Source organism: Mixophyes fleayi, chromosome 4, assembly GCF_038048845.1.
Source record: "Mixophyes fleayi isolate aMixFle1 chromosome 4, aMixFle1.hap1, whole genome shotgun sequence".
NCBI classification, from domain to species: Eukaryota; Metazoa; Chordata; class Amphibia; order Anura; family Limnodynastidae; genus Mixophyes; species Mixophyes fleayi.
This window is the reverse complement of record NC_134405.1, coordinates 278,743,031-278,770,884: the sequence shown is the minus strand read 5'-3', so window position 1 is coordinate 278,770,884 and position 27,854 is coordinate 278,743,031. Positions and strand designations below refer to the sequence as shown.

Here is a 27,854-nt window from a genome sequence, read left to right as displayed (position 1 = left end):
CTGTCATACAAATCTGTAGGGTGGGAGGGGGGGGGCTGCCATGAAAATCTATAGGGAGGGAGAGAGGTTGATATGTATGAAGTAGGGCAGAGGAGGGGGGCTGATATATGTGACTGGGGGAGTTTTGATGTGACGGGGGGGGATAGCTACAGAGTGGAGGTAAGGAAAATAGCTGCAAGTGGGATGGATGCAGGGTGGGAGGTAAAGAAAATGGCTGCAGCAGGGGTTAAGGAAAATGGCTGTGGGGGGGTTGTGGTTAAGGAAAATGGCTGCAGGCGGTATTTAAAATATAGAGCAGCTTTGGGGGGCAGAATCTCATGATTGTGTGGTGGTCACATGGGTGGTCTCAGCAATCACTAGAATACTAAATATTAGTGAGATGGGGCTGGTAGAGGTTTGTATTTGATTGACAACAAATATTCAGATATTGCTTATATATGCCTGTCCAATGGGGTACTTTTAGTTGGCCATAATGGAGTGTTTTGGTTTAACTAAAGGGCCTAATCATTCAGGGTTTGTTAACATTTTGCATTCTAATACATTTTTGCATTTTCAAAACAGGACGCCAACTTTCCAGAAGCCAGCGAGAGGATAACAAAGTTGCAAGAGAGAAGAGCAAGAACAGGTAAGAGACAATGGCACAATCTGTCTAAATTTGAATGCTGGAGAATACACTTGAACATTCATATTCAGGAGTGTTCCTATACACCTATATATTCGGAGGGGGGGGGGGGGGGGCGCTGCGGCCGTATTAGCCTAGGGCGGCCAGAACCCTTAATCAGGACCTGCCGCTAGCGCTCCCCAGCAAGCACCTTAGAAATTTAAAAATCGCACTATATCATAGCGTTTAGATCCATTATGAGGCTATATCATATATATGTCCAGTTTTTTTACTCTGCAAATGTTTAATAGGCAGTGAATGAATGGCTATATAGGCACCCTCTATAAAGAGACTAGCGATGGGGGGACTGGTATCTATAGAGTAGGAGACTGCCCTTATAAGAAGCCACATATATTTTTGTAGCATTATATGACATCATTCTAGCGATTTTTGAACCAATAGTCATTATGATGATATAAAAAACGATAGTGTAAGTGGAGTACGGTTTTTGATCACCATACTGGCAGAGATTATTAATAGCCAATATACAGATTAATACAATCCGGGTCCCTTGGATCTAATTTTTATATAGGTGTACTGTGGAGCAGATTATTAGGGAGTTTTTCAGGCCATGTTGAGCACTGGTGATAGTTAACTGATGGTACCTATAAGTGTGTATGAATATTGAGAACATACCAAGATAAAAAAATAAAAAAAATATTCAATATTGACACAGACATATTTTTATAACTGTATAGTTTATTAATCCATCATTATCACCATATGCCATGAATTTCCACTGACATATTAGGAATTTATATGGGTAATAAAGGAATAACAATAGGAATATATATAGATGAATGCAATTATTCTGATTATTGTTTGACGTAAGAGATCTTACTCACTGGCTCCTTTTTTGTGGTTGATATTTTTAAACACTATTTATTTTCTATTCACATATATATATATTGTAACAAAGGGAGGCATTTATCTGACAAGATGCTGATAAAACATACAAGTAGAGTAAGACATTGGCGCAGTTATGTACCTAGATTCAGGTTAAACCAAGTAAAGACTTATGTATAGTTTAAAGTTTTGTTAACTTACATGATTTCCTCTCAGCAAACAGACAGGGTGTGTCTGTTAGTGCAAACAGAGGCAGTGATGGGCGTTTTCTCTTAAAGAGAAGGTGGGTGTGTCATCAAGCTAGGGCTGGGGGAGGAGTATCATGCATAAAAGCTTGTTTTTGTCATTTGTGCACTGAGACCAACGCTGGAGAAGCTGGCTGGCCTTGAGAGAGCTGAGCTATGTCTAGCTAGCGTTTAGGGTCTCCAAGAACTGCTGTGAAATCTGTGTCAAAACATTTACCATCATGACAATAAAACTACATAAAAAGGAAGAAGTTGTTCGCGTGTGCTTCAGCAGTAGGGGGCTCTTGCCACAAGTGGTGTCAGGAGTGGGATGCTCCAGGAAGCAAGTTTCCACTACCCAACCTGCGCAGACGTCAACATGGAGGAAGTACTGAGAACCCTCGTGAATGTGGCCGCTGCGCAGCAAGAACAGCAAGCTCAGATGCTACGAGTCGCCGAGGCACAGGTGGAAAACACAAGGCTCTTAAGAGAAGAGTTAAGCCAGGTGAGGCATGACAGAAATTAACCACCTGGTCCTGTTCTCCAGAAAATGTCACCAGCTGATAACGTAGAAGTATATCTGGTGTCCTTTGAGAGACTTGTAAAAAGGGCAAAATGGCCTCCTAAAGATTGGGCTGAGAGACTGGCGCCATATCTGACTGGGGAAGCTCAGCGAGCTTATATGGATCTAGATGAGGAACGGGCCTCTGATTATTTGTGCCTAAAGTCTGAGATATTGGCCGAGCCCAGCGCTATCACCAATGGCGCTATGATAAAGAAAAACCGGTCAGAGCGCAAGTGGCTGAGCTTTCTAAAATTTTAAAGAAATGGCTGCAGCCTGAGGAGAAATCGGCTTCTCGGATTATTAAAGTTCTGGCGATAGATCACTGCATCCGGGGGCTGAACCGCGATTTGCAAAGGTGGGTTCTGCAATCAAACCCACAAACTTATGAAGAGCTTGACACCGTGGTAGAAAGGTTTTGTGCGCTACAGCAAATGACTAAAGAACCTGCATTTGTGCCAAAGCCGCTGCCACGGCAAAAGCCAGGTTTGACAATCCTTGCTACAGGGCCAAATGGCATAACTGCTATGGACAGAGGGCCAGGTGCAAAGCTGTCTAATCTGAAGTGTTTTGAATGTGATGAGCCAGGCCACTTTAAGGCAGAGTGTCCTAAACTACAGGAACCTATGGACTGTTCCATGGTACATATTGGGCCTGCATTTCCAAGATGTTTTACCATGAGTCCCACATCAGGAAGTCCTTGTTTGTTCTGGGTGACTGTGCTAATCAACCAAAACCTTGTTCTGGCCTTGGTTGACTCGGGGAGTGAACTCTCATTGGTTTCCAGCTCTGCCTTACCCGAAACCATAACTTCTCGTTTGCCCAAGGTGAAGGTTCTGTGCGTACATGGCACGACAGAGGAGTATGAAAGAACAATGCTACCAGTCACACTCAAAGACAAAACTGTTATGGTGATAGCTGCTTTAGCACCTAAACTCCCATATCCACTCATTTTGGGGCGAGACTTCCCACTGTTTAATGATGTCCTCGGTGAGCGGATCCGGCCGGACATGCCGGCAACTGATGCAACGGTCGGAAGCCCGGTCTTAAAGGAACCGCCTAAGAATCCACAACATCTGGACATCGATCTTTGGGACCCGCCAAACCGGAATGCCATCCTGGGAGTCACAGCAGGAGTTCCACAAAAGCATCCACCTGTGGGGAAACATGGACAGTCCAAACTAGCATTGGTCGGTGATGTTGCAGATGAGCTCACCCCGTCTGTCAGTGAGGATACGGACTGGTCCGCAATACCAATTTTGTTTCCTTTGCAGGACTTTGCTCGAGACCAACTTAATGATGCCACTTTGGAACATGCCTTTAAAAGTGTGACTGAGGTAAATGGGGTAGCGAAAGCCGCCCAGCCTGCAGAAGGTATACCATATTTTATTGTTAAAAATAATTTCCTGTATAGAGTTGCTAATGTACAGGGGGAAAAAGTAGAACAATTAATGGTTCCTCAGGTCCAGGTACCCCTAGTGTTAAAAGCAGCACACACACATGTCTGTGGGGGACACCTAGGGGAGGATAAAACACGGGAACGAGTTCTGCTTAGGTTTTACTGGCCCGGTGTACACATGGCAGTAAAAAGTATTGCCGGTCCTGTCCCATTTGTCAGAGAACCTGTCCCAAACCCATGTACAGGGCACCTCTCATTCCAATACCAATAGTACAAGTTCCCTTTGAACCGGATAGCTATGGACCTTGTGGGGCCACGGGAAAAATCTGCGCGTGGGCACCAATATATACTAGTGGTGCTTGACTATGCAACCAGGTATCCAGAGGCAATTCCCCTACGAAACATAAAGTTCAGCACCATAGCTAGAGAACTTGTATTGATGTTTACACGCTTGGGAATACCCAAAGAAATTCTCACAGATCACAAGAATTGCTGTGAAATCTGTACGGTGTCAAAACATTTACCATCATGACAATAAAACTACATAAAAAGGAAGAAGCTGTTCGCATGTGCTTCAGCAGTAGCGGGCTCTTGCCACAATATATATCTATGTTTTAATATTTCACTGCTGTAGACCAAGGGTTATTATGTGCTTGGGGCATAAGAATTTTTTAATTCAATACAATTAATAATGGCATAAACTAACATATTTTAACCTAATTTTTCTAGTAGGATAGGAGTGCCTTGTAAATCTATTTCTTATTTCGCCTTTTTTTTGACCATGTGACACTGACAGAACTTCGCTACATTAGTAAAGTGTAGCAAGAGCGGACTATAATCAGCAGCAAGCAAGGACTCTAAATTAGGGGTGATCAGTATCCCGAGATATGACAAGAAGGAGGCCATCCAAGCATACTTGAAGCACCCCTTGATTTGGGTCAGGCAAGCATCCGGTTGGTAAGGAGGCCTCCGGGCTGGTAACAAAGAACAAAATATTGCCTGCTAAAAGACAGCTTTGTTTGTTTGGTTTTGGCCAGTTCAATACCTGGGAGCTTGGGGTATTGTCTAATTCGCTCAGCTAAGGGCTCTATGACTAAAACAATTATAAGGGGGAAGAGGGGGCAGCCCTGTCTGTACCGTTTGTGATTGGGAACCTGTCAGAAGTGAAGCCATTGCTATAAACACATGCTGAAGGACCATTATAGAGTGCTAAAATGGATGCAAGGATCTTGTGATCATACCCAAACCAGACAAAGACCTCATGCATATACTCCCACTGGTGCTTGTCAAAGACCTTTTCTGCATCCAATAACAATATCAGTAGATCAGGACCTATTTTATTGACCTGTCCACTGATGTTAATCATCCTCCGGATGTTGATGGATGCCTGCCGGCCGAAAACAAAGCCCATCTGGTCCGTATGAACTAGAGATGGAATAAGGGGATTAAGTCTATTTGCAACTTAGTGTAAATTTTTATATCTGAATAAATGAGGGCAGTAGGTCTATAATTCTGACACCAGAGGGTAAATGTATCATAGTGTGGGTTGTACAAGTCGCCGGAAATTGGCGAGATGACAGCTTAAATTTAAAGCGGCGCTGCCTTGTAAAGGGAAACTTCCCTTTACAAGACAGCGCCGCTTTAAATTTAAGCTGTCATCTCGCTGATTTTCGGCGAATTGTACAACCCGCACTATGATACATTTACCCCAAGGTCGGGTATTTTCCCGGTTTCGGGATCACTATAAGCGACTCCAAATTTCTGTCAGGAAGCTCTTGTGATGGGTACCATCATTAGCAAACATTCTAAAATGCGGGTGAGCTCTAACTGGAATGTGGAGTAAAAGTAGTTAAAAAATCCATCCGGGCCCAGGGCTTTGTCCTTAGGCAACAATTTTATTATAGACATTATATTGATCTGTGTCCATGGGGTGTAGAGGGCCAATTTAGAGTCATCGTCTATTGTCGGGAGACTGATCTCCCTCAAAAAATCTGCTAACTTGGAGGGCGTCAGTTTGGGCGTCAGATTGCCAGCACGGAGATTACAGAGTTTAGAGTAATAGGCCACAAACACCTTGGCTATATCCCGAAGGTTGGAAATTCTAGCCCCCAAGTCGGTTATCAGATATTTAATACAATTTTGCGCCCGTTGGCCCTTAAATTTTCTAGCAAGCAGTCTACCCGCCGTTTTAGCCGCTACATAGAACTTGTGCCACAACCTACTCAATGTCACGGGCACTAGGAGTACTGCCCAGGATTCACCAGTTGATAATGCTTACCAGAGGGGCGGGGTTTACACAGCGGTCCTCTGGGCAGTAGGGTGAATAGTAGGAACGTATATAACAGCAGATGGAGAGAGAATGCCAATGAAATAGATGAGAGTCAGTGACTTGCAGCTATACTGGTAGGAGAGTTAGTGACTTGCAGCTGTACTGGTAGGAGAGTAGAGTGGACGTGAACAGGTGAAGGAAGGTAACGGGAGAGTCAGTGGTCTGCGGATAGTAAGTTGTACCACTGCTGTGAAGGGAAGACTTGTCCAGGTGCAGGTAGGTAGCGGGAGAGTCAGTGGTCTGCGTATAGCAAGTTGTACCACTGCTGTGAAGGGAAGACTTGTCCAGGTGCAGGTAGGTAGCGGGAGAGTCAGTGGTCTGCGTACAGCAAGTTTTACCACTGCTGTGATGAGGTGAGGACTTGTCCAGGTGCGGATAAGTGGAGGACTGATAAGAGACTATAACTACAATTGGAGAGCAGAGAAGCTAGTCCGAAACAGATATGCAGCATCACAGCTAATAGTCTATAGCGGGTATGGATACCGCTGCTGAGTAGAGAAGGTTGTCCAAAGCGGATATGCAGGATAACAGCTGATAGTCAATAGCAAGTATGCATACCGCTGCTGAGTAGAGAAGCTTGTCCAACGAGGATATGCAGGCACAGCAGGAGAGGCTGAGAGACTGTAGCGGGTATGGGAACCTCAGGTGAGCAGAGTAGGTAATCCAGCAGACAGCTGAAGACATGAACAGGACACAGGAGTCAGTAGCAGGTATGGAAACCGCCGGTGAGCAGAGCAGGTAATCCAGCAGACAGCTGAAGACACAAGCAGGACACAGGAGTCAGTAGCGGGTATGGGAACCGCCGATGAGCAGAGCAGGTAATCCAGCAGGAAACTGAAGATACGAGCAGGACACAGGAGACACCTTCAGAGACTCACAGGGAATGAGACTCAAGATCAGGCCACGATACCATGGCCACAGGTGCCTTAAATAGGGAGAGGTGATTGGTCCACCAATTGGGTTAAAAGCAAGGTCATTAGAGTTCATGGATCCTGCGCATGCGCAGTCCATCAAGACGGCGGACGGCCGCGGCTCAGGACAGGCACCAGCAGGAAGGATAGAGAACCACGCACCAGCGCAGAGGCACTCACGGTCCGGTGAGTGACAGTACCCCCCCTTTTAAAGGTGGGCACATAACACTTGGAGCCGGGTTTACCCGGAAACTTGGAGTAAAAATTTTTTAGAAGAGCTGGAGCGTTGAGATCATCTGCGCGGATCCAAGAACGCTCCTCTGGACCAAAGCCCTTCCAATGCACTAGGAAGCGAATAACTCCTCGTGAAATTTTGGCATCCAGAATATGAGTAATTTCAAACTCCTCCTCTTGAAGAACTTGTACTGGCCGAGGTGCTGAAGGAGGAACAGAGAAACGGTTGATGATAAGAGGCTTGAGTAATGACACATGGAAGGCGTTGAAGATACGAAGGTTCTTAGGTAATAGTAGTTTGAAGCACACCGGATTTATCACCTGAGTGATTTTATATGGACCAATGAAACGGGGAGCGAGCTTCATGGACGGAACCTTCAGGCAAATATTTTTGGTAGAAAGCCATACGCGGCCTCCAACTTTAAGTGGTGGAATAGCTCGCCTCTTTTTATCAGCAAAACACTTGTATCTGGCAGATGTCTTCTTCAGGGAGGATTTAACCTGAGACCAGATAGTTTTGAAACTCTGACATAAACTCTCCACTGCAGGAACTTGGGTGGGAGGGAGGGCAGGAAATTATGGGAGAGACGGATGGTGACCGTATACCACAAAGAATGGAGTTTTTGAAGATGACTCGTGATACATATTGTTATGGGCGAATTCAGCCCATGGAAGCAAATCTACCCAATTGTCTTGGTTGGCTGAGGAGAACATCCTTATGAAAGTCTCAAGATCTTGGTTGACTCTCTCGGTCTGTCCATTTGATTGAGGATGGTAGGAGGATGATAGTGACAATCGGATACCCAAGGTCTTGCAAAGGGCTCGCCAGAATCTGGAGAAGAACTGCACTCCTCTATCCGAAACAATCTCAGATGGACATCCATGAATCCGAAAGATCTCCTTGATAAAATGGTCAGCCAGAGTAGACGAGGAAGGTAATCCGGTCAAAGGAACAAAATGTACCATTTTCGAAAATCTATTCACCACTACCCAGATGGTATTGCAACTTTTACTAGGAGGAAGATCGGTGACAAAGTCCATACTAATATGGGTCCATGGTTTGGAAGGAATGGGTAGTGGTTGAAGTAATCCCGCCGGTGTTCTGCGGGGGGTTTTAAACTGGGAACAAACCTCACACGCGGCCACAAATTCTTTGACATCTCTCCTCATAGAGGGCCACCAGTAGCTTAGAGAAAGGATTTCTAATGTCTTGCGTTCTCCCGAATGTCCAGAAAAACGGGAAGAATGATACCACGATAATATTTTTTTACGTAGAGATGGAGGCACGAGGGTTCTCCCAAATTTTAGCACCTTGGTGGAAGAAGTGGCCAGAGTCACACATTTGGGATCCAATATGGGATGATTAGGACTATCCTCAGTGTCAGAGGACGCCACAAACGCCCGAGATAAGGTGTCTGCTTTTCTATTCTTGGAAGCTGGTTTGAAGGTTATGATAAGTTCAAAACGAGAAAAGAAAAGTGACCATCTTGCTTGACGAGGATTCAAACACTGAGCTGACTGCAGATATAACAGGTTTTTGTGGTCAGTAAAAATAGTTACAGGATTCCGAGCCCCCTCCAGCAGATATCTCCACTCCTCTAATGCTGCTTTTATGGCCAACAACTCCTTGTCCCCGATGGTATAGTTTCTCTCCGCAGGTAGAAGACCTCGAGAGTAGAAGGCACAAGGATGGAATTTTTGTTGCTCCGATCTTTTAGATAGAAAGGCCCCTAGACCAACATTAGAGGCGTCTACTTCCAGAAAGAAAGGAAGGGTCACGTCAGGCTGTCGAAGAACAGGAGCGGTAGAGAACGCCTTCTTGAGGAAGTGAAAGGCTTGAAGGGCCTCGGAGGACCATTTTTTAGTATTAGCGCCCTTACGGGTCAGAGCCACTATTGGAGAAGCAATGGAGGAAAAATCTTGAATGAAGCGTCTGTGGTAGTTTGCAAACCCTAAAAAGCGTTGGATTGCTCTGAGGGTAGTTGGCTGGGGCCAACGTAGTACAGCGTTCACCTTCTCCGGATCCATCTTTAGACCTACTCCAGACACAATATATCCCAAGAATGGAATCTGGGATAACTCAAAGGAACATTTCTCTAACTTGCAGAATAATGAGTTTCTCCGGAGTCTGAAAAGGACCTCTGCCACATGTTGATGATGAGTGGGCAGATCCTGGGAGAAAATTAATATGTCGTCCAGGTAGACGACGACACAAACATACAAGTCCCGGAAGATCTCATTCACGAATCCCTGGAAGACAGCTGGGGCGTTACACAACCCGAAGGGCATAACTAGATATTCATAGTGTCCATCCCTGGTGTTAAAAGCTGTCTTCCATTCATCTCCGGACTTGATGCGGATTAAGTTATAAGTGCCTCGGAGATCAAGTTTGGTGAATATGCGGGCTCCCTTAATGCGGTCAAAGAGCTCGGTAATTAGTGGAATAGGGTATCGATTTTTAATGGTAATGGTATTAAGTCCATGATAATCTATACAGGGTCGTAATGACCCAACTTTCTTCTTAACAAAAAAGAACCCCGCTCCAGCGGGAGAAGTGGAAGGTCGAATAAAACCACGATGGAGATTCTCCTTGATATAATCAGATGTTGCTTGGGTCTCTGGTAGCGAGAGAGGATACATACGACCCCTAGGAGGGTTCTTGCCAGGTTGTAAATCAATCGGACAATCCCACGCCCGATGGGGCGGATGGCGTTCAGACTGGATTTTATCGAACACATCCGCGAAGGAAGCATACTGTGGAGGAAGACCCAGCGGACAGGGTGTAATAGAAGCTTGATTTATTTTGAGTGGAACAACTTGAGACAGACATCTATGACGACAATCCGGACCCCAGGAAGTGACTTGAGGAGTGTTCCAGTCAATCTGAGGAGAATGAAGTTGAAGCCATGGAAGGCCATGTACAATGGGACTGGTGGTAACAGGAAGGACCAGCAAAGAAATTTTCTCCTGGTGTAAGGCTCCGATTTGAAGGGACAATGGAGTTGTACATTGAGTGATGAGTCCATTAATTATGCGAGAACCATCGATAGCGGTGACAGCGATAGCTGCTTTTAAAGGAATCACTGGTAGGGACCATTGATTCACTAGAGAACTAGAGATAACGTTTCCAGCAGCTCCAGAGTCTAGAAGCGCTTGAGACATAAATGACTTGGTAGCAAAGGAAACGGTAACATCAAAAGCACAGATTTTAGAATCCATAGAACATGGAGAGGACTCCAGGGACCCTAACCTTACCTCTCCAGAACTGGTTAGGGCCTGGCATTTCCCGACCTTCTAGGGCATGAGTTCAGCATGTAAGTAGAGTCAGCGCAATAGATGCAGAGTCTATTTTTCACTCGTCGCTCCCTCTCTTCAGATGTTAGTTTAGAACGTCCTACCTCCATGGGTTCTACTGGAGATGGAAGATGACGAACTTGAGATGCTGAGCGAACAGGCGCTTTGGAAGAAGTTACTCTTTCGGAATCTCTCTCACGAAACCTCATGTCTACACGGTGGCATAGAGAAATCAAGTCGTCCAAGGAGGAGGGTAACTCTTGTGAGGTCAGTGCGTCTTTGATCTTATCGGCAAGACCCTGCCAGAAGGCAGCTATCAGCGCCTCAGTGTTCCATTGAAGCTCGGAGGCAAGAATCCGAAATTGGATGACGTACTGGGCTACTGACCAGGATCCTTGGCGTAGTCGGAGAATACTGGAAACCGCAGAGATAACACGACCAGGTTCGTCAAAAATTCTTCGAAACGTAGAAATAAACATGGCACTATCTTCCAATAAAGGGTCATTTCTGTCCTACAGAGGGGAGGCCCATGCGAGAGCCTGTCCGGAAAACAAAGAGATGAGATAGGCCACTTTAGAACGATGAGTAGAAAAGTTTTGAGGTTGAAGTTCGAAATGAATGGAACATTGGTTAAGAAAACCCCTACAGGTTTTCGGGTCTCCATCATACTTAGAGGGAGTAGGCAGGTGTAGGGTGGAAACGGTAGACACCTGGGATGGCACTGGGGAAGAAGAAGAAGGTACTAGAGGATCAACAGTAGCTGCTACATTTTGCGCAGGGATTCCTCGGGAGGCTAGAGCCTGACAACATTGGAATAACTGTTGCTGTCGAACATCTTGTTGTTCAATCCGAGTAACCAGGTACTGCAGCATCTCTTTAGCTGTTGGTTCCGATCCTGGGTCTGTCATGGCCTGATCTTACTGTCACGGGCACTAGGAGTACTGCCCAGGATTCACCAGTTGATAATGCTTACCAGAGGGGAGGGGTTTACACAGCGGTCCTCTGGGCAGTAGAGTGAATAGTAGGAACGTATATAACAGCAGATGGAGAGAGAATGCCAATGGAATAGATGAGAGTCAGTGACTTGCAGCTATACTGGTAGGAGAGTCAGTGACTTGCAGCTGTACTGGTAGGAGAGTAGAGTGGACGTAAACAGGTGAAGGAAGGTAACGGGAGAGTCAGTGGTCTACGGATAGCAAGTTGGAAGACTTGTCCAGGTGCAGGTAGGTAGCGGGAGAGTCAGTGGTCTGCGTATAGCAAGTTGATCCACTGCTGTAATGAGAAGACATGTCCAGGTGCAGGTAGGTAGCGGTAGAGTCAGTGGTCTGCATATAGCAAGTTGTACCACTGCTGTGAAGGGAAGACTTGTCCAGGTGCAGGTAGGTAGCGGGAGAGTCAGTGGTCTGCGTATAGCAAGTTGTACCACTGCTGTGAAGGGAAGACTTGTCCAGGTGTAGGTAGGTAGTGGGAGAGTCAGTGGTCTGCGTACAGCAAGTTTTACCACTGCTGTGATGAGATGAGGACTTGTCCAGGTGCGGATAAGTGGAGGAGTGATAAGAGAGTATAACTGTATAAACACAATCGGAGAGCAGAGGAGCCAGTCCCAAACAGATATGCAGCGTCACAGCTAATAGTCTATAGCGGGTATGTATACCGCTGCTGAGTAGAGAGGCTTGTCCAAAGCGGATATGCAGGATAACAGCTGATAGTCAATAGCAAAGCTCTTAGCGAAATGCGCGTTGGCGTTAGCTGAGCTCACTGTTCGTGCACGTTCAATGCATATTTTATTTCAAACCTACAACAGCCCTACTCCTAGATATTAGCGGGGTAACGTAGCATACTATCTCAGATAGACGGAGACAGACTATCAGGATAGGACAGCGACCTATACTACCATTTATTATCGAATAGGTAGTTAATGAGCCTGCAATAGATCAGAGAGTACTCACACAGTTCATTAGCTCCATAGAAATGGAAAGACCCAACTAGGTAGTTCCTTTAGATTTTAGAGCGAGTTCTCAGTGCTATACTAGACAATATCATTATACCAGATAAATATCCAGTATTACGTCTAATATAACACACTTGTCAGATAATCTGAGAGAGATGACGATAACATTAAGATATCCACGCCGTAATGAGCTCCTAGCATAGCTGCAAACAGGCTTATAATAGCAAATCTAATAGCGGTGCTGCTGAAGGAGAAAGGGACAGAGTTTAGGAGGTGTGTCTGACATCAAGACACTGAATGAATTGTGTGTGTGTTACCCAATTATATAAGACAAATACTATGCTCAGAGGTTATTACAGCACTCAATTGCACTAGCTCCAAGGGATCACGCTTTATACTATCCAAGTCTGTCAGAAAGAGATTAGAATAATATCAAGTGTCTCACGCTATCTGATACTCTATATTACAGTGCACATCCAATAGCAGATGAACTGCAGGATAATTGATATTATCTGATAGATGATGCCTGACATTTAACCATCTATACACTATTGGATAGAGGTGAGTGGTGGTGAACATACATGACATTATATGGAATTACTAGCCTATTGGGTTAATCTGTGGTACACAATCACGAGATAATATAAGGCTCTGAGAGGATGTACACAGAGGAGTAGGACGATATTCATAGTGTCTTATTGTCCATATAAACAAGTATACCTGAACTAAGGGTTTGACTCAACATTCAATAAAACATCTATACTTATGTTAATTGAGAATAGTAGGTGTACATAGTGAACGTGATAATTTTACCATATCAAAGCGCAATTATCTATAATTACTAGAACAAGTGAGACAGCACAGTAGTATCTTTACTACTTCTTAACAGTTTGTTCATTTTGTGTAATCGGTTATTATGTTCATTCATTCAGTGTTTTTAATATTTCGCTAATTTAATTAATTTAAATAAAGATATTATTCTTAACAGAAACCTAATCTATATCGTGATATAAAAGAGTGCCCTTTATACACATCTCTCACATCCCCTCCCCATTTTCCCTTTTTCAGCAGTATGCATATATTGTGTAGGAGCACCTCCCCATGATGAGATGAGAAGATTTCCTAAATGAATCTATTTTGGGTTAAGCTTGGTGCGGTGAAAAGTGTTTTGTTCGAAGAATAGAGTTAGTTTGCACTAGTGCATCAGAAATTACATCACTTTCATTTATATAAGCAGCGTGCATCCTTCCAAAAACAGTCCCCCGCAGTACCGTGGAAGGCAAATTATCTAGTACCCCAACATCTCGAATTCCTCTGCCAGATCCCCAATCTAGGTACACTCAGGCTAGGGGTACTGCAGAATGTAGGCCCCCACTCCTCACACAGCAATAGTCTTCTTGGGAATAATGTTCTCTGGGCTCACTAGAGCTGGATGTACAAGAATGAGGTCGGCGCCAAAGTCTAACAAACCAAGTGCGACTTAATGTACTACCTCAACTGCTTGCAGATTGTCTCTGGTACATTCTTGGGGTCCTCCTGCACACAGGATGTCTGGCATTGGCTTTCCTGTCAGCAGCGCCGGTGCTAGGGTCCTTGGCGCAATAGGCACAGTGTAAAAATCGCCGCCCCCCCTCTAAAAATCGCCCCCCCTTTAAAAATCGCCGCCCCCCCTTTAAAAATCGCCGCTGCGCTTCCCTCCCCACCCCTCCCCATGTCTTTCTTTAACTTACCTGCATGAAGCTGCTCCTCTCTGCTCTGTCTTCTCACCTCCACTCACAGACACTGTCGGGCCGTGATGATGACATCATCACAGCCTGTCACTGTCAGTGAGCGGAGGGGAGAAGACAGAGCAGAGAGGAGCAGCTTCATGCAGGTAAGATTCATAGCCCCTTCCCTCCTCTCCTCCCCGTGGATTTCCGTTTTTTTTTAATTTCGAGGCGCCCTAGGCAATTGCCTAACCTTGCCTAATGGGAGCGCCGAACCTGCCTGTCGGGCCCCTCACAGGAGAATGAGTTGTTTTCTTCTTCCTGGGGCAATTGACACTGATGTGCGCCCCACTTCATCACATGTAAATCATCTGCGGGCAGTTGACAAAACAGGTTTTCCCCCCACCCCCCCCCCCGTTTTTAATTCAAGGACTATGTCATTACAGTCATTACCATCAGTTGGCACTTAAATCTGCCCTGTTAGTGGTGCAAATCATATGGCTAAAAAACAAAAACAGACTTCAGAGAAACACAGGACTTAAATTGGCTACATCTACATCAGCACACCCATACTGCACATTGCCTGTGTTCATCTGCCTCATCCCTCCTCCATTCCACCCTTCATGTCGTAGGCAGTTGTGTCATTTGTGCTTATATATGAATTGCATGCATTAGTGTTCATTAGCATAAAGTCAGTTTCTGAACATGCATAGAGCCATGTCACCTAAAATATGCTTAATCCAAACATGAATCAGGCCCATAGTGTTATAACAAAGTTATTATGCATTTGTATTTGGATGCATTTAGTATTGTTCAAGATAATAAACTGGTATATCGGTACATCAAGCAAGTATTAGAACTAGGGGAAATTATGCATATTTCTAGAGTGGTTTCCTTTAAATTCCGAGAGAATATTAACACTTGGCTGCATGTGGAATTTTTCCTTCCAGGGGTGCTCATTTCAGTTTTCCTACCTCTTTCACAGGCAGTGAAACACACTGGAGTTAAGGGATCTGTTACTCTCAGTCCAGCATTGCACTACCCACCACAGAAGCAAGAGGTTTTATGTGACATTGGTGTTTGCCAGGTATTCCCACAGGAAACAACCCTCAGTGTTGTTGCCAAATGTGACTGGAAAGCAATGCTGATAATTCTCAGAACTAAAGAATACTGATGATAACCTCAGTAGACTGGAACACTAGAATTCGTTGGACCCCAGACTATGTAAGCAGCCCGGCACTAACATGTAAAAGTAAGCCCCCTTCTTAGGGGTGGTCACAGAACACCCCAAAGAAGCTTGCAAGGGTATTTCAGATGGTAATTCTTAACTAGACAAGGGGTATGAATGTCAGTAGCCTTTACACAGGAACACTCCTCTGGATCGTGTCCTTTCCAGTTCAAAGAATTGTGTATAGTTTTCCCCAAAAGACTCATGAATTCAGAATTTGGTTTACTCATGATGGGCAGCACAGTAGTAAGCACTTCTGCCTCACTGGTGTCATGAGTTCGACTCCCAGACACGGCCATATCTGTGTGGAGTTTGTATGTTCTCCTCGTGCTTGTGTGGGTTTCCTCCGGGTGCTCCAGTTTCCTCCCACATTCCAAAAACATACTAGTAGGCAGGGGCGGATTGGGAACTTAAAGTGGCCCTGAAAAAAAAAAGTAAAGTGGCCTCATGTAGGCGGGATCAAGTCAATTGTAGGTGGGGTAAATATAAAAGTAGGCGGGGTTAACCATTGCCACATCGGTGGTAGGCGAAGCAAATGCAACATGTAGTGGGCACATCAGTGGGTGGAGTACACACATTGGTTACATTTAGCAGTGCAGTTTAATCCAGCATCAGGAGGTTCCCAGGGTTAGCATTAACATGATGATAGTTGTGTCTGTGAAGTCCTTCCTATTGCATGAAGCCTGACCACTATCATATGGATCATTCCAACTGGGGCCTCATCCCTCTAAATCTCCCAGATTCTAAACTCTACTTAGTGGTATAACAAAAAACAAAAGGAAAAATCACATTGCCTCTGCCTACCTATATGGTTAACTGTCATTACTTGTAAACACTAGCATTAGTAATTCACCAAATGCTTTTTATGTTTGACTTAAATAATACGCCATCCAAAATGTATTGCAAGACATATAGGTATTATATTGCTTTGAATGATAATTTGCCCAGTATTAGTGATATAAGTACAATACAGAATGCATGCTAGTGAGCGCCATACAAGACAGAGAGCATGCTAGTGAGCGCCATACAAGACAGAGAGCATGCTAGTGAGCGCCATACAAGACAGAGAGCATGCTAGTGAGCGCCATACAAGGCAGAGAGCATGCTAGTGAGCGCCATACAAGACAGAGAGCATGCTAGTGAGCGCCATACAAGGCAGAGAGCATGCTAGTGAGTGCCATAGAAGGCAGAGAGCATGCTAGTGAGCGCCATACAAGACAGGCAGTATGCTAGTGAGCGCCATACAAGACAGGCAGTATGCTAGTGAGCGCCATACAAGACAGGCAGCATGCTGGTGAGTGCCATACAATACAGGCAGCATGCTAGTGAGCGCCATACAATACAGGCAGCATGCTAGTGAGCGCCATACAATACAGGCAGCATGCTAGTGAGCGCCATACAATACAGGCAGCATGCTAGTGAGCGCCATGCAATACAGGCAGCATACAAGTGACCGTCGTACAATACAGCAGCATGCTAGTGAGCACCATACAATATCATTCTCATGGTCATCAATTAACCCCTTCTCAAAATCATTAACTATTTCAGCAACCCCATTCAACATCAGTAACTCAATTATAATAAACTCCCTCATCCACATTAATAATTAACCCCTACATCAATTAATTTAATTCATATTAATTAACCCCATCATTACCTTCCTCACCATAATTACCTCCATTAGAGGTCCATTAACTCCTTCACCCTCATAATCAAACCAAATCACCACCCTTGTTCACAATAGTTATTTTCCTCAATTTTCCTCGTTCCTCTCCCCCCTCCCTGCTGCTGAAGTACTCCTCACTTCACTTCACAACCACTTACCTGTTGAGGATCTGATTCATCTTCTGTGATGCTGTTGACACACAACAGTCTCGTGGAAGATGACCCTGCCACGGCATGTGAGGAGGGGCCACCAGGAAGGAGTTAGAGGCCACCAGGAAAAATTTAGGGGCCGTTGAGTTAGGGGCCGTGCGCTGTAGCAATAGGCTGCACAGCCCCAACAAGGAGAGGAGCGGCCAGCCTTTTTTTCTTTCTTTTTTTTTTTCAATAACTTTAATAACCGTGCGACGGCGAACCGCAAACAAAAAAAAAAAAAAAAGGTTAATTAAAAGAGACTTTAGGGGGCCTCTGGGCGGCCTCTGGAGTCCAACGGCCTACCGGGAAAAGTCCCGGTAAGTCTTATGCCCAATCCGCCCCTACTAGTAGGTTAATTGGCTGCTATCAAAATGACCATAGTCTCTCAATTTGTGTGTATGTGGATGTTAGTGAATTTAGACTGTAAGCTCCAATGGGGCAGTGACTGATGTGAGTGATTTCTCTGTAGAGCAAATGCAGAATTAGCGGTGCTATATAAAATAACTGATGATGATATAAAATAACTGATGATGATTATCATGATATTGAATTTTGACAGTAGCTTAAGCAGGGATACATGGAAGATACTAGGTGGTATATTTAGTAAACTGCAGATTTGAAAAAGTGGAGATGATGCCTATAGCAACCAATAAGATTCTATAGCTGTCATTTTGTAGAATGTACTAAAGTGATAACTAGAATCTGATTGGTTGCTATAGGCAACATCTTCACTATTTAAAACCCGCAGTTTACTAAATAAACCACCAGGAATACATAGGAGGAGGAGGGCAATTCTAGTTTGAATGCCACAGGATTATTTTTACAGTCTCAAAGAGTCCTATGAATCATGCAGCAAATTTCATGCCGGGCACACGTAGCTGGATGTTTCAGGTAGATAAACACACTCCAACCTTTTAGGGTCTGTGTCGTGAACATAGAAAACTTACAGTCATTTGTAAGGGTTAACTCATCACATAATTGTAAGGAATAAGCCCTAAATCATAACTGCAGTGTAAATATCAAATGAATCCGTTAATAAATTGAGCTACTAAACATTGAAGTATTCAGAATGTGTTATCAGTGACTCTGCACATCTCCATGTTAGAAGATAGCAGTGTCACCTGTGGCAGCTTCAAAGAGCCCCTGCTGTGAGTTATATCCTGACACAAGTTAGTTTTTGGACACCTGAATAGCCTTTGTGGGACTGGTCACAGCTTGACATCCTTGCAGCCAAAGGCAGCATTTGAAGGCCTATACAGGTATCTAGAAATATGAGCTTCAAAGAAAAATGTCATCATAGTTCATATTTTGGGGAAATCTGGGTGCCACTCCACACTGAGGAGCAGAAATCACACCAGGGTTGTGAATGACAGGTGCTGGCGGCATCCGGGAACAGCTATAATCACATGTCATAGGAAAGGTATGTCACATTGTCACAACTTCCTCATGTTTGGTATTTAAATGTGCAGGAGATTAAGATCGGTTTATTGAAGGGGAGTTATGTCTCTGGGATATATCTGAAGAATTACCAAAGGTCAAACGTTTGGAATATTTGTGAGCAAACTATAGTGACACCCAGGGGACATCCCTGCCCCCCTATTAGCATTTAACACTGCCCCTGTGAAGACCGTCCCATTTAATTTTGCTTAAAAACATGTGTTGGGAAGGGACAAATTGTCAGTCTTTTGGAAAAATCAATCCACATTGATAAGCTGTCCATCTTCCTAGCCAATTTCTCATGGCATAGATTATACAACTCATGTAAGTTATGTAACTCTGAATGTAACCCTTTTTATTTTAAACTGTTTTGCTTGTGTAGGTCACATAGTAGAATTGAGTAGCAAATCAGACAACATGCAAATGGTGATTGGAAAAGTATCACAGACCACAACCCCAGGGGATGGGGAAAGGTGTAAAGGTGTCTTTAAAAAGCTGAGACCAGTTACAACAAATTGTCAGTCTTTTGGGAAAATCAATCCACATTGATCCACATCTTCCTAGCCAATTTCCCATCACACAGATTATCCAGTTTATGTAAGTGATACTCTGATGTAATCCTTTTATTTTAAACTGCTTGGCTTGTGTATGCTATGTCAATTGTTTATTAATTGTTTTTTTATATCTGAATGCCCTGTACTTTTCTATATTAAATCTATAATTTAATATGTGGTGTCCTTGATACTCTAACGAATCCATTAGTCTGTTTAGAAGAATATAGCTTGACCAAGTTAACCCTTTGAATGCCAGTGTGTGATTTGTTGATACATTTGATTAACAAGCTTAGTGTGTGCTTGCATTTACATTTGTGTAACAGTCTGGAGGTGTGAAGAGTTAACCCTTTGTTTGCTGGTGGGGGTCTTGTTAGCCTGTGGTAGCTAGAAGTTTTGTGTGCCAGTGTGGGACAGTATATTGGGGTCCTATTGCCCTTATTTAATAGGTGGTGGTAAACCTGAAGTGTATAGTGGTGTGTGAGCGCTGTTTGGGGGCGATTCAATAGGTCTATAACCTGTGTGATAGGTAGAGAGAGACTGCGGGCTGGAATTGTGTGTAACCTCATACAGCGAACACCCAAAGTCACGGCAGCTGGGAGCATGTTCGTGACAGGTTGCTAGCCAATCATAAGTTGCTCTTTGCAGTACTGCATACCACTTCTGTTTCAAATTACTCCCCCAGACAACTGCTGCCAAAACCAACATTTGATATTAACTGCAATGAGTGTGTACAGCTCCTTTAAAGCCTCAGGTTGTTAGGTTGTAGTGTCTAGTATGATTTTTTTTTACAGTGACACTCCCCATAGCCAGAGCCATGTGGGCTGCAAGGTGCAGCTGTTTTCCTAGGGCTCTGCAAGTTATATAATATATAATAAGCTATATAATATAGATCAGGCCTGTCCAACCTGCGGCCCTCCAGATGTTGTGAAACTGCAAGTCCCAGCATGCCCTTCCAGCTATCAACAGGTTGTCTACTGGCAAAGCATGCTGGGGCATGTAGTTTCGCAACACCTGGAGGGCCGCAGGTTGGACAGGTCTGATATAGATCATCAAATCATTTTGTTAACCATGTTTAAATGGGTGCATAGGTCAAAATCACAAGTTGGAATCTCTTCATTTTTGTTCAGTCTGTGAGAGAAATAGAGAAGTCCCATGAATAACAGCTGCACAATGCTCCGACTAGGGGTAGGGGCAACCTTAAGAAAAACATTAGGTCATAAAGCTTAAAAAAAAGCAAACAACCTATATTAATGATAATTTCTCTAAACTGTATTACGGTAAAACACAGTTATGTAATTCTCCTTAAAATTTAGACATTTTTAACGTACCTGTAATCCTAGGAAGATGCAAAGATACCATGGAGGAACATCTTCAATCTTATAAAGCATGTCAAATTCTGCAGTTTTCTTATCTGTTGTTTCAAACGTTGCAACATCATCTTTCTGTGAAATAAATTATTTTATTGCAGGTAATACAATTAGTAAAATGTAATTTTTCAACCAAAGTGATTTTAAATCTTTTAACATATTAAAGATAACTGATCAGTCTCTAGACTGTACACTTGATAAATAAGTTCTGTAAAGTTTATGGGAGGCAATAAAACAATAGTGGACAAAAATCACAGTGGGAAACTGTGTGCTCTGGATAAATGTTGCTCTCTCCATTTGTAAAAGCTGTCCTACATTTGATTGTTTTTTCTGCCTAGATGGTTACTTCACCCCCAAATATTATGATTTTTCTATGCTGAACACTAGCTCATAGCTCAAGAAAACAACTCATTCATTGAATTCACTTTAGCCAGGCTAGTCATGGTCTTGGCCTTTAGTAGTCTCTTTTCCATAGATCTTAATGGGCCTGACACATTAATGCACATATCTGCTAATTGAGCATATCAAACGCAAAATCACTCTGAGCAGCAGATATGGCGATGACTGCAGCCCTATTCTATGGGCTGGTTAGCACATATGACAGATACTACAGCCTACTACATTGGGGAGTGTCCTAGGCAGAGAAGAGGGGTGTTCCCGTTGTCAAAGGTATTTTATGATGAAGCCAATATATTAGCATGACATATATTTACATAGTTTTATCTTATTTTATTTTTATTCTTTTATTTGATTTGGTATTTTTTATTTTAATAATGTTGTCTGTAAGCTGAGGGGAGATGTGAGTAGCAGTGGAAGAGTTAATTCTAAGAACAGATGTTCCTTATCAGTATTGATGGGTAAAGATAATCCAAACTTCTTATCACTAAATGGATCATGGAAGGCCTATATACTATTTCAACCAATTGTAATATGTCATTTGAATTGTAATACAACCTATTTTTTTCACTGTTAAAACAAACTGTTTGATCTCTAGACAGGCAGAATTTCATACTTGAAACTTGGTATTATCACCAGGCTAGTTTTTATTTTGTTAATAAAACCTTTAATATTTTTTCTTAAAGTTCTTTTGTTGCAGAAATTAAATTATTGCTTTTATCAAGTGGAGATACTGCTGAGATATTCTCAATAATAGTTTTGCTTTGTAGGGACACTTGGGCAACAAACTTTGTAATAATTGGTGGAAAGTGCACATCCTGTTTTGTGAAAGAAGGTAACTTATGCAACCCTTTTACAAAATGTACACCATGTAATAGTGCCTGCCTGTCTAGCCTATTTGTTTTTCCACTGAAATCTGTGTTGTGGAAATACGAACTTTTATTATTATTATTTTTGTTTATAATAAGCAGCTCACAATTTAAAGTCAAGGGTTTAAAGCAGTCATTCCCAACTCCAGTCCTCATGGACCCCTAACAGTGCATGTTTTCCATCTCTTTGCTGGAGCACAAGTGTATTCATTACCAACTGACACATTTTGAAATAACTAACTGACGCATTTTGAAAGATTCACAGGTGGTACTAATTATTTCACTTGTGACCTGGAAAACCTGCACTGTTAGGGGTCCCTGAGGACTGGAGTTGGGAACCAGTGGTTTAAAGTGTTACATATTTTTATCTGCCACTTTGCTAAACAGTACATATATATATTTCTGTTATTGAAGTGTTGCAAATAAATTGTATTGGCCTAATTTCAAAAGAAGCTACTTTGTGAACTGCTTATCAGAGTATTTATGTGTCGTGAACATAGAGAGCTTGCAGTTATTTATAAGGGATAAATCATAACTGCAGTGTAAATATGTTATATAAAATGAATCCATTAATAAGTTAAAGTGTAACATATAATGTCTGATGTAAATGTATTTGGGGGCTGTGCACATTCCAGTGTGAAAAGATAAGTGTGTCTTCTGTGACAGCTTCAAATGGCTCCTACTGTGAGACAGCCTGGCCTGGGAGGGAGTTTTGGACACTTGAATAGACTGTGTGGGGCCGATCACAGCTGGAGATCCTTGTAGGCAGCATGTGAAAGCCTATACAGGATTATTATAGAGGAATTTTTTAGTGTTAAAATTGGATAGTTGTGACACTTTACAGGAAAGTTAGATCACATAGTAGAATTGGTTAGTAAAACAGGCAAATGGTGATTGGAAAAAGTATCGCAGGCCACAACCCCTGGGGGCAGGGACAGGTCTTTAAAATGCTGAGACGAGACACAGACAATTGTCAGACTTTTTGGGAAATCAATTCACATTGATAAGCTGTCCATCTTCCAAGCCAAATTTCCCTTTGGATGCAAGTTCATGCAAGTGCAAATCTGAATCTAACCCCTTTTATTTTAAACTGCTTTGCTTGTTATGTCAATCTATTACTTGTTATTCATTATTTTTTTTATCTGTATGCCCTGTATTTTTGTATATTAAATCTATAATTTAATAAGTTGCATCCTTGATACTCTAACGAATCCATTAGTCTGCTTAGAAGAGAAAGCTCTACCAAGTTAACCCTTGGAATGCCAGTGTGTGATTTGTTGATACATTTGATTAACAAGCTGTGTGTGCTTGCATTTACATTTGTGTAACAGTCTAGAGGTGTGAAGAGGTAACCCTTTGTGTGTTGGAGTGGGTCTTGCTAGTCTGTGAATAGCTAGAAGCCTGTGTGCCAGTGTGGGACAGTGTATCGGGGTCCTATTGCCCATATTCAATAGGTGGTGGCAAACCTGAAGTGTCTGGGGGTGTGAAAGCGCTGTGTTTGGGGGCGATTCTCTAGGGGTATAACCTGTGTGATAGGTAGAGAGAGACTGCGGGCTGAAATTGTGTGTGACCTCATACAGCGAACACCCAAAAGTTACGGCAGCTGGGAGCGTGTTTGTGACAGTATGTATGAGTGCTATGATAATAAGTGTTGAGATGTTAAGAGATAAAAATAGAAAGTAAATAAATCTACATAGTCATTGAGAAACACTGTAGAGATTGAGACCATCTTTCCAGACGTGGGGCCTGAGTGAATATTCTGAATGGTGGAACTGTAGGGTCACAATAATTTGCGAACTGCATGGACACATTCTAATTAAATATATATAATGATCAATTTACATATTGTGTGTGATAAATCAGTAAATTATGGGAAATAGATTGTCGAGAGATTTAGATAGAAAAGGAGTTCCAAGATGAAACTGCTAATGTATGTTTGAACTGCAGGGCTACAATATTTGTACTGAGAGATTTGTACAAGAGTGGATGAATGTGACTAATCAGTTTCCAAGTACAGGGTCCTTTCAAAAAAAAAATTTAAATGTGCAAACAGAAATTTAAAAATTTAACATTCAGAAAACAAAGTTAATTTTGAAGTATTGTTTGGCATTGTGAAGAGTTGAAGCTGAAAACTGGAAGCCATTAGGGACTTTGAAAAGTGTTTTGCAGTAATCTAAATCTACTGACAGAAAATCAAATGATATTAACAATTGAGTGGATTTTTTTTTCCTAGATGAAAATAATTGAATTAAGTGGCTGCAATACCAGAAATAACCAGTAGATAAGGCATCAGCTGAAAAAGAGCAGGGTGCTGTGAAGGGATAACATTATGCCTTAGTATATTAGAAACAGTTTAAAATGTTAGAGAATAGGCAAACAGTTCAACTGTATGGTCCTGTAACATGGTGAACATATAGGAAAACAGATCAGACTATTAAGAAGAAAAATGGCAGCGCTTGCAAATAATAAATGCCATGCATGAATGATGCTGTTAATCAGACTAATATTACTTATATTGCGCAGTTGAGGGTATCTTTTCTCCCGTGAGTTGATTGGTGGAAACATAACAATGCAAATGTTGTGATTAAAATGTCACATTAAATAAGAGCATAGGTAAATGGCTGTTATAGTTTTGGTTGAAGGGTTAGTATAAACATTGAGAAACAGACTTCAAATTGCAACCCCAGAGTGAAGGGTTATAACATTGGTGGAAGTTAAAGAGTTAATAATTAACCATGATGTTAATATTGGTAAGATAAAGAAGATTTGAAGCATAGATCATTGATGGTTTAATTAGAATTAGAACTTTAGAGAATCAGACACTGCCAGAAAATAGAGATGAACAAGAGGAGTAGGTTGCGCTTTCTCTAAGTATGTAAAGCAGCCAGTGGTGAACCTGAAAGTGTGCAGGAGGGAATCCCTACCCTCCCAAATAGAAACTGAATATATGTATATAACAGGTTCTGGGCGCAGGTGAGTTTGGAATGTATAATACAGGTTAAGGTGCTTGAAGTATTTATTATAATACAGTCTATACAGAACACATTCCGGCCAGAAACATGAGTACTAAAAGCAGACAATGTCCTGACACATCGTTTTGGCCGACTAGATATGTTATAAGGCCCACACACGATGAGGCAATAGAGTATCAAAAAAGTGTAAAAAAGTAGTAATATCCAATAGTCCGATATAAGCCAATGTCCCAAATGTCTAGAAACAATCCAGAGTAACTTACGTGGCGTAACTTACTATTATTTTACACTTTTTTGATACTCTATTGCCACATCGTGTATGGGCCTTATAACACTGCCAAAAAATGTCTAGTCATGCTTGTCCACATGTGAAACAATATCATTATTCATATTGTCGTCCTGTCTCACCCATACCCACATTGGGAGAGTAAGGGGCATGGAAATCCACAGTTGTCTTATCCTCCCCAACCCTTTCACTTCTAATGGAAGAGCCTTTGTGTCTTTAAATTACACCAAGCATAGGGGTGGGGGTGGGATGTTGGCTTTAGTAAAATCACATGTGCAGATTTCTGTCCAGCAGCTGACATTTTTTGCTGCTGTTCGTCATGATCTGATTGACCTGTAATCTTTCATATGTTGAACCATATGAAGTTGACAACTTTTTTGTTTCTTACAGTTCTTGCAAATACTAGTTTGATGTTAACATTCCTGTATCATACTGACCACAAGATTTCCAAAAATAAATTGCAATTTTGCCAGACTCAGGTTAAGTATTTGGATCATTGCTTGACTCAAGGACTGAAACATCTTTACTCTGAAAAATTGCAAGTTATTTTGCATATGCACTTGCCACTAAATAGGTCACAATTATGCCTTTTTAGGAATGTGCAGTTGGAGTTTTAGCACTGTTACTTGGTGACGTTTATAGGCCTATTGTTTATTATAGTGGCAATATTCTTACCTAGTGTGCATGAGTATGTACAAGGGGTGGAGCTTTATCAGGAGAGTACTGATAGTTGAAGTTGTTAGATGCTATTCAGTTGCCATTGCAAGTAGCAGTGGTTAAGTGTCAAGCTCACACAAATAATACTGATCCAGTTGCACTGGATAATAAAAGGGCAGATGAAGTTGCAATAGGTATAGTCAGAAGGTGTAGTAAGACTATTACTAACTAACATTTCTTTACAGGGCCTGAATTTGTTGTTTCAGTTGATTACTTTTTAGAAATGAATCAGATTGTAAAAGATTTGTTATCCCCAGGAAGTTGCCCTCTGGAAGTCGAAAGGATGTGTACTAGACCAGTGGTCACAAAGGCTTACCTACTAACACTTGCAGAAGCAGCCCATGGTCTGACTCACTTAGGCAAGGATGGTATGTGTGGATTTTACAGGTGTGTACCTGGTTTCTCTTGCAGGTAAAAGAGTTAGATCATGCTTTATTTGCCATAGGAAGAATCCAGGTAAGGCCATAACTGTAGAACCATCACCTATCCCTCCTGCAGAGGGCCCATTCCAGGTAATGCAAATTGACTTCATCCAAATGCCAAAATGTCATAATCTACAGTGTTTACTAGTGTGCGCCAACATGTTTCCAGATGCAAGTTGCACTGCAGCATGAACAGCAATAGAACTTGGTATACTAATTTGTGAGTAGATATAGTATATCACAAATGACAGAGTGACAGAGGTACACATTTCACTAGGGAAGTCTTTTTTAGACAATGTAAAAAGTAAGCTACATACATCTGTAGACTACAAGTAAGTGGCAAAGTGGAATGAATTAACCAAAATAAGCTGAGTAAAGTAAAGAAGGGTACAGGAATGGTTTGGTTAGAGGTATTACCTCTTGTATTGCATAGCATCAGAACATTTCACAGAGTTCCATTCAATCTCCCCATATGAGATTTTGTTTGGAAGACAACCAAATCAGCATACAGCATGCACTCACTCCCTAAAATTGAACCCTTTTGATAAGAAGTATTAGAACTTATTAATAAGTTCACACACTTGTCAGTTCCTTTTTATCACTCCTTCTGCCTTGTCTACCACGATAAATCCACTGGTATGGAAACTTCCTGGTTATATTCTAACTGCAGCCAGATGTTTAATTGCAAAATATTGTAAAATCCTGAACCCCCCACAGTTCATGCCCTAGTTGCCAATATCTGGAAAATATATCAAATGGAACACATCACTAGCTTACTTCCCGACAATCCCAATCTATCTTTATCAACATGGCACACATGGAGGGTGTACATAGATACCTAAGGTCCTCTCTGATTGTTTGTTTGTTTTTCACAAAGGAGATGAGCGTTCTTTACACATTTTTTCATATATCCCCCTCCCCACCTTTCCCTACTTCTTTCTCCCCCTACTAACATTTCCCGGTTCTCACCACCCCCCCCTTTCCTCCCCTTGTTCCCTTTCTCTCTTACGATCTATACATCTGTCTGTACTATTTTGATTCATATATCTGCAATCTCACACTGAGATACTCTCATACTTTCATTCTCTTAATAAATAAATGTATTGTGGGTTTGCACTTGTTCTGATATGTATATATTAACATTCCAATCTCAACCCCCCCCTCTTTTCTTTTTTGTACCCCTCCCTCACATCCTTGATTTTAATGAAATTTCAATAAAATTTTATTTAAAAAAAATAAACTAAAATGCACTCAAGATGCAACTGTTAAGTACCTGATTGAGATGAGTAAGCAGTTAAAAAAAGCAACAAAAGACTTTAAAACTGATTGTACCACAAATGCCTATTGAGAACGGTCAGGATATTCAGCCAGGAGAATATGTTATGGTCAGAATTTTTTTATGTTTTAGTTGTTTGACAGATCTATGGGAATGACCACAGGATTGAACATTGCCGAAAGAGATACTTAGATTGATGCAGCGCACTACAAGAAGGTAGACAATCAGACAGTGACCTGGAAAGATGCAGATATAACCAGTTATAACAAGTTATTTCAGAACTCTGACAATGATGTTGTTTGGGAAGAAGAATCTGACCCTGAAATCAAAGTAAAATATCCTTTTTACTGTTGCCA

At 42.2% G+C, this 27,854-nt stretch overlaps 1 protein-coding gene across 1 annotated transcript in view; it reads right to left on the bottom strand.

Annotated features, from left to right (window-relative positions):
- The window catches only part of SLC23A1 (solute carrier family 23 member 1), a 258,391-nt gene that overhangs the window by 221,427 nt on the left and 9,110 nt on the right, over positions 1–27,854 (bottom strand). The window contains exon 2 of the mRNA XM_075206009.1: positions 20,522–20,635. Coding sequence (XP_075062110.1) covers positions 20,522–20,635 — 114 coding nt within the window. The remainder of the gene's footprint in view (positions 1–20,521; positions 20,636–27,854) is intronic.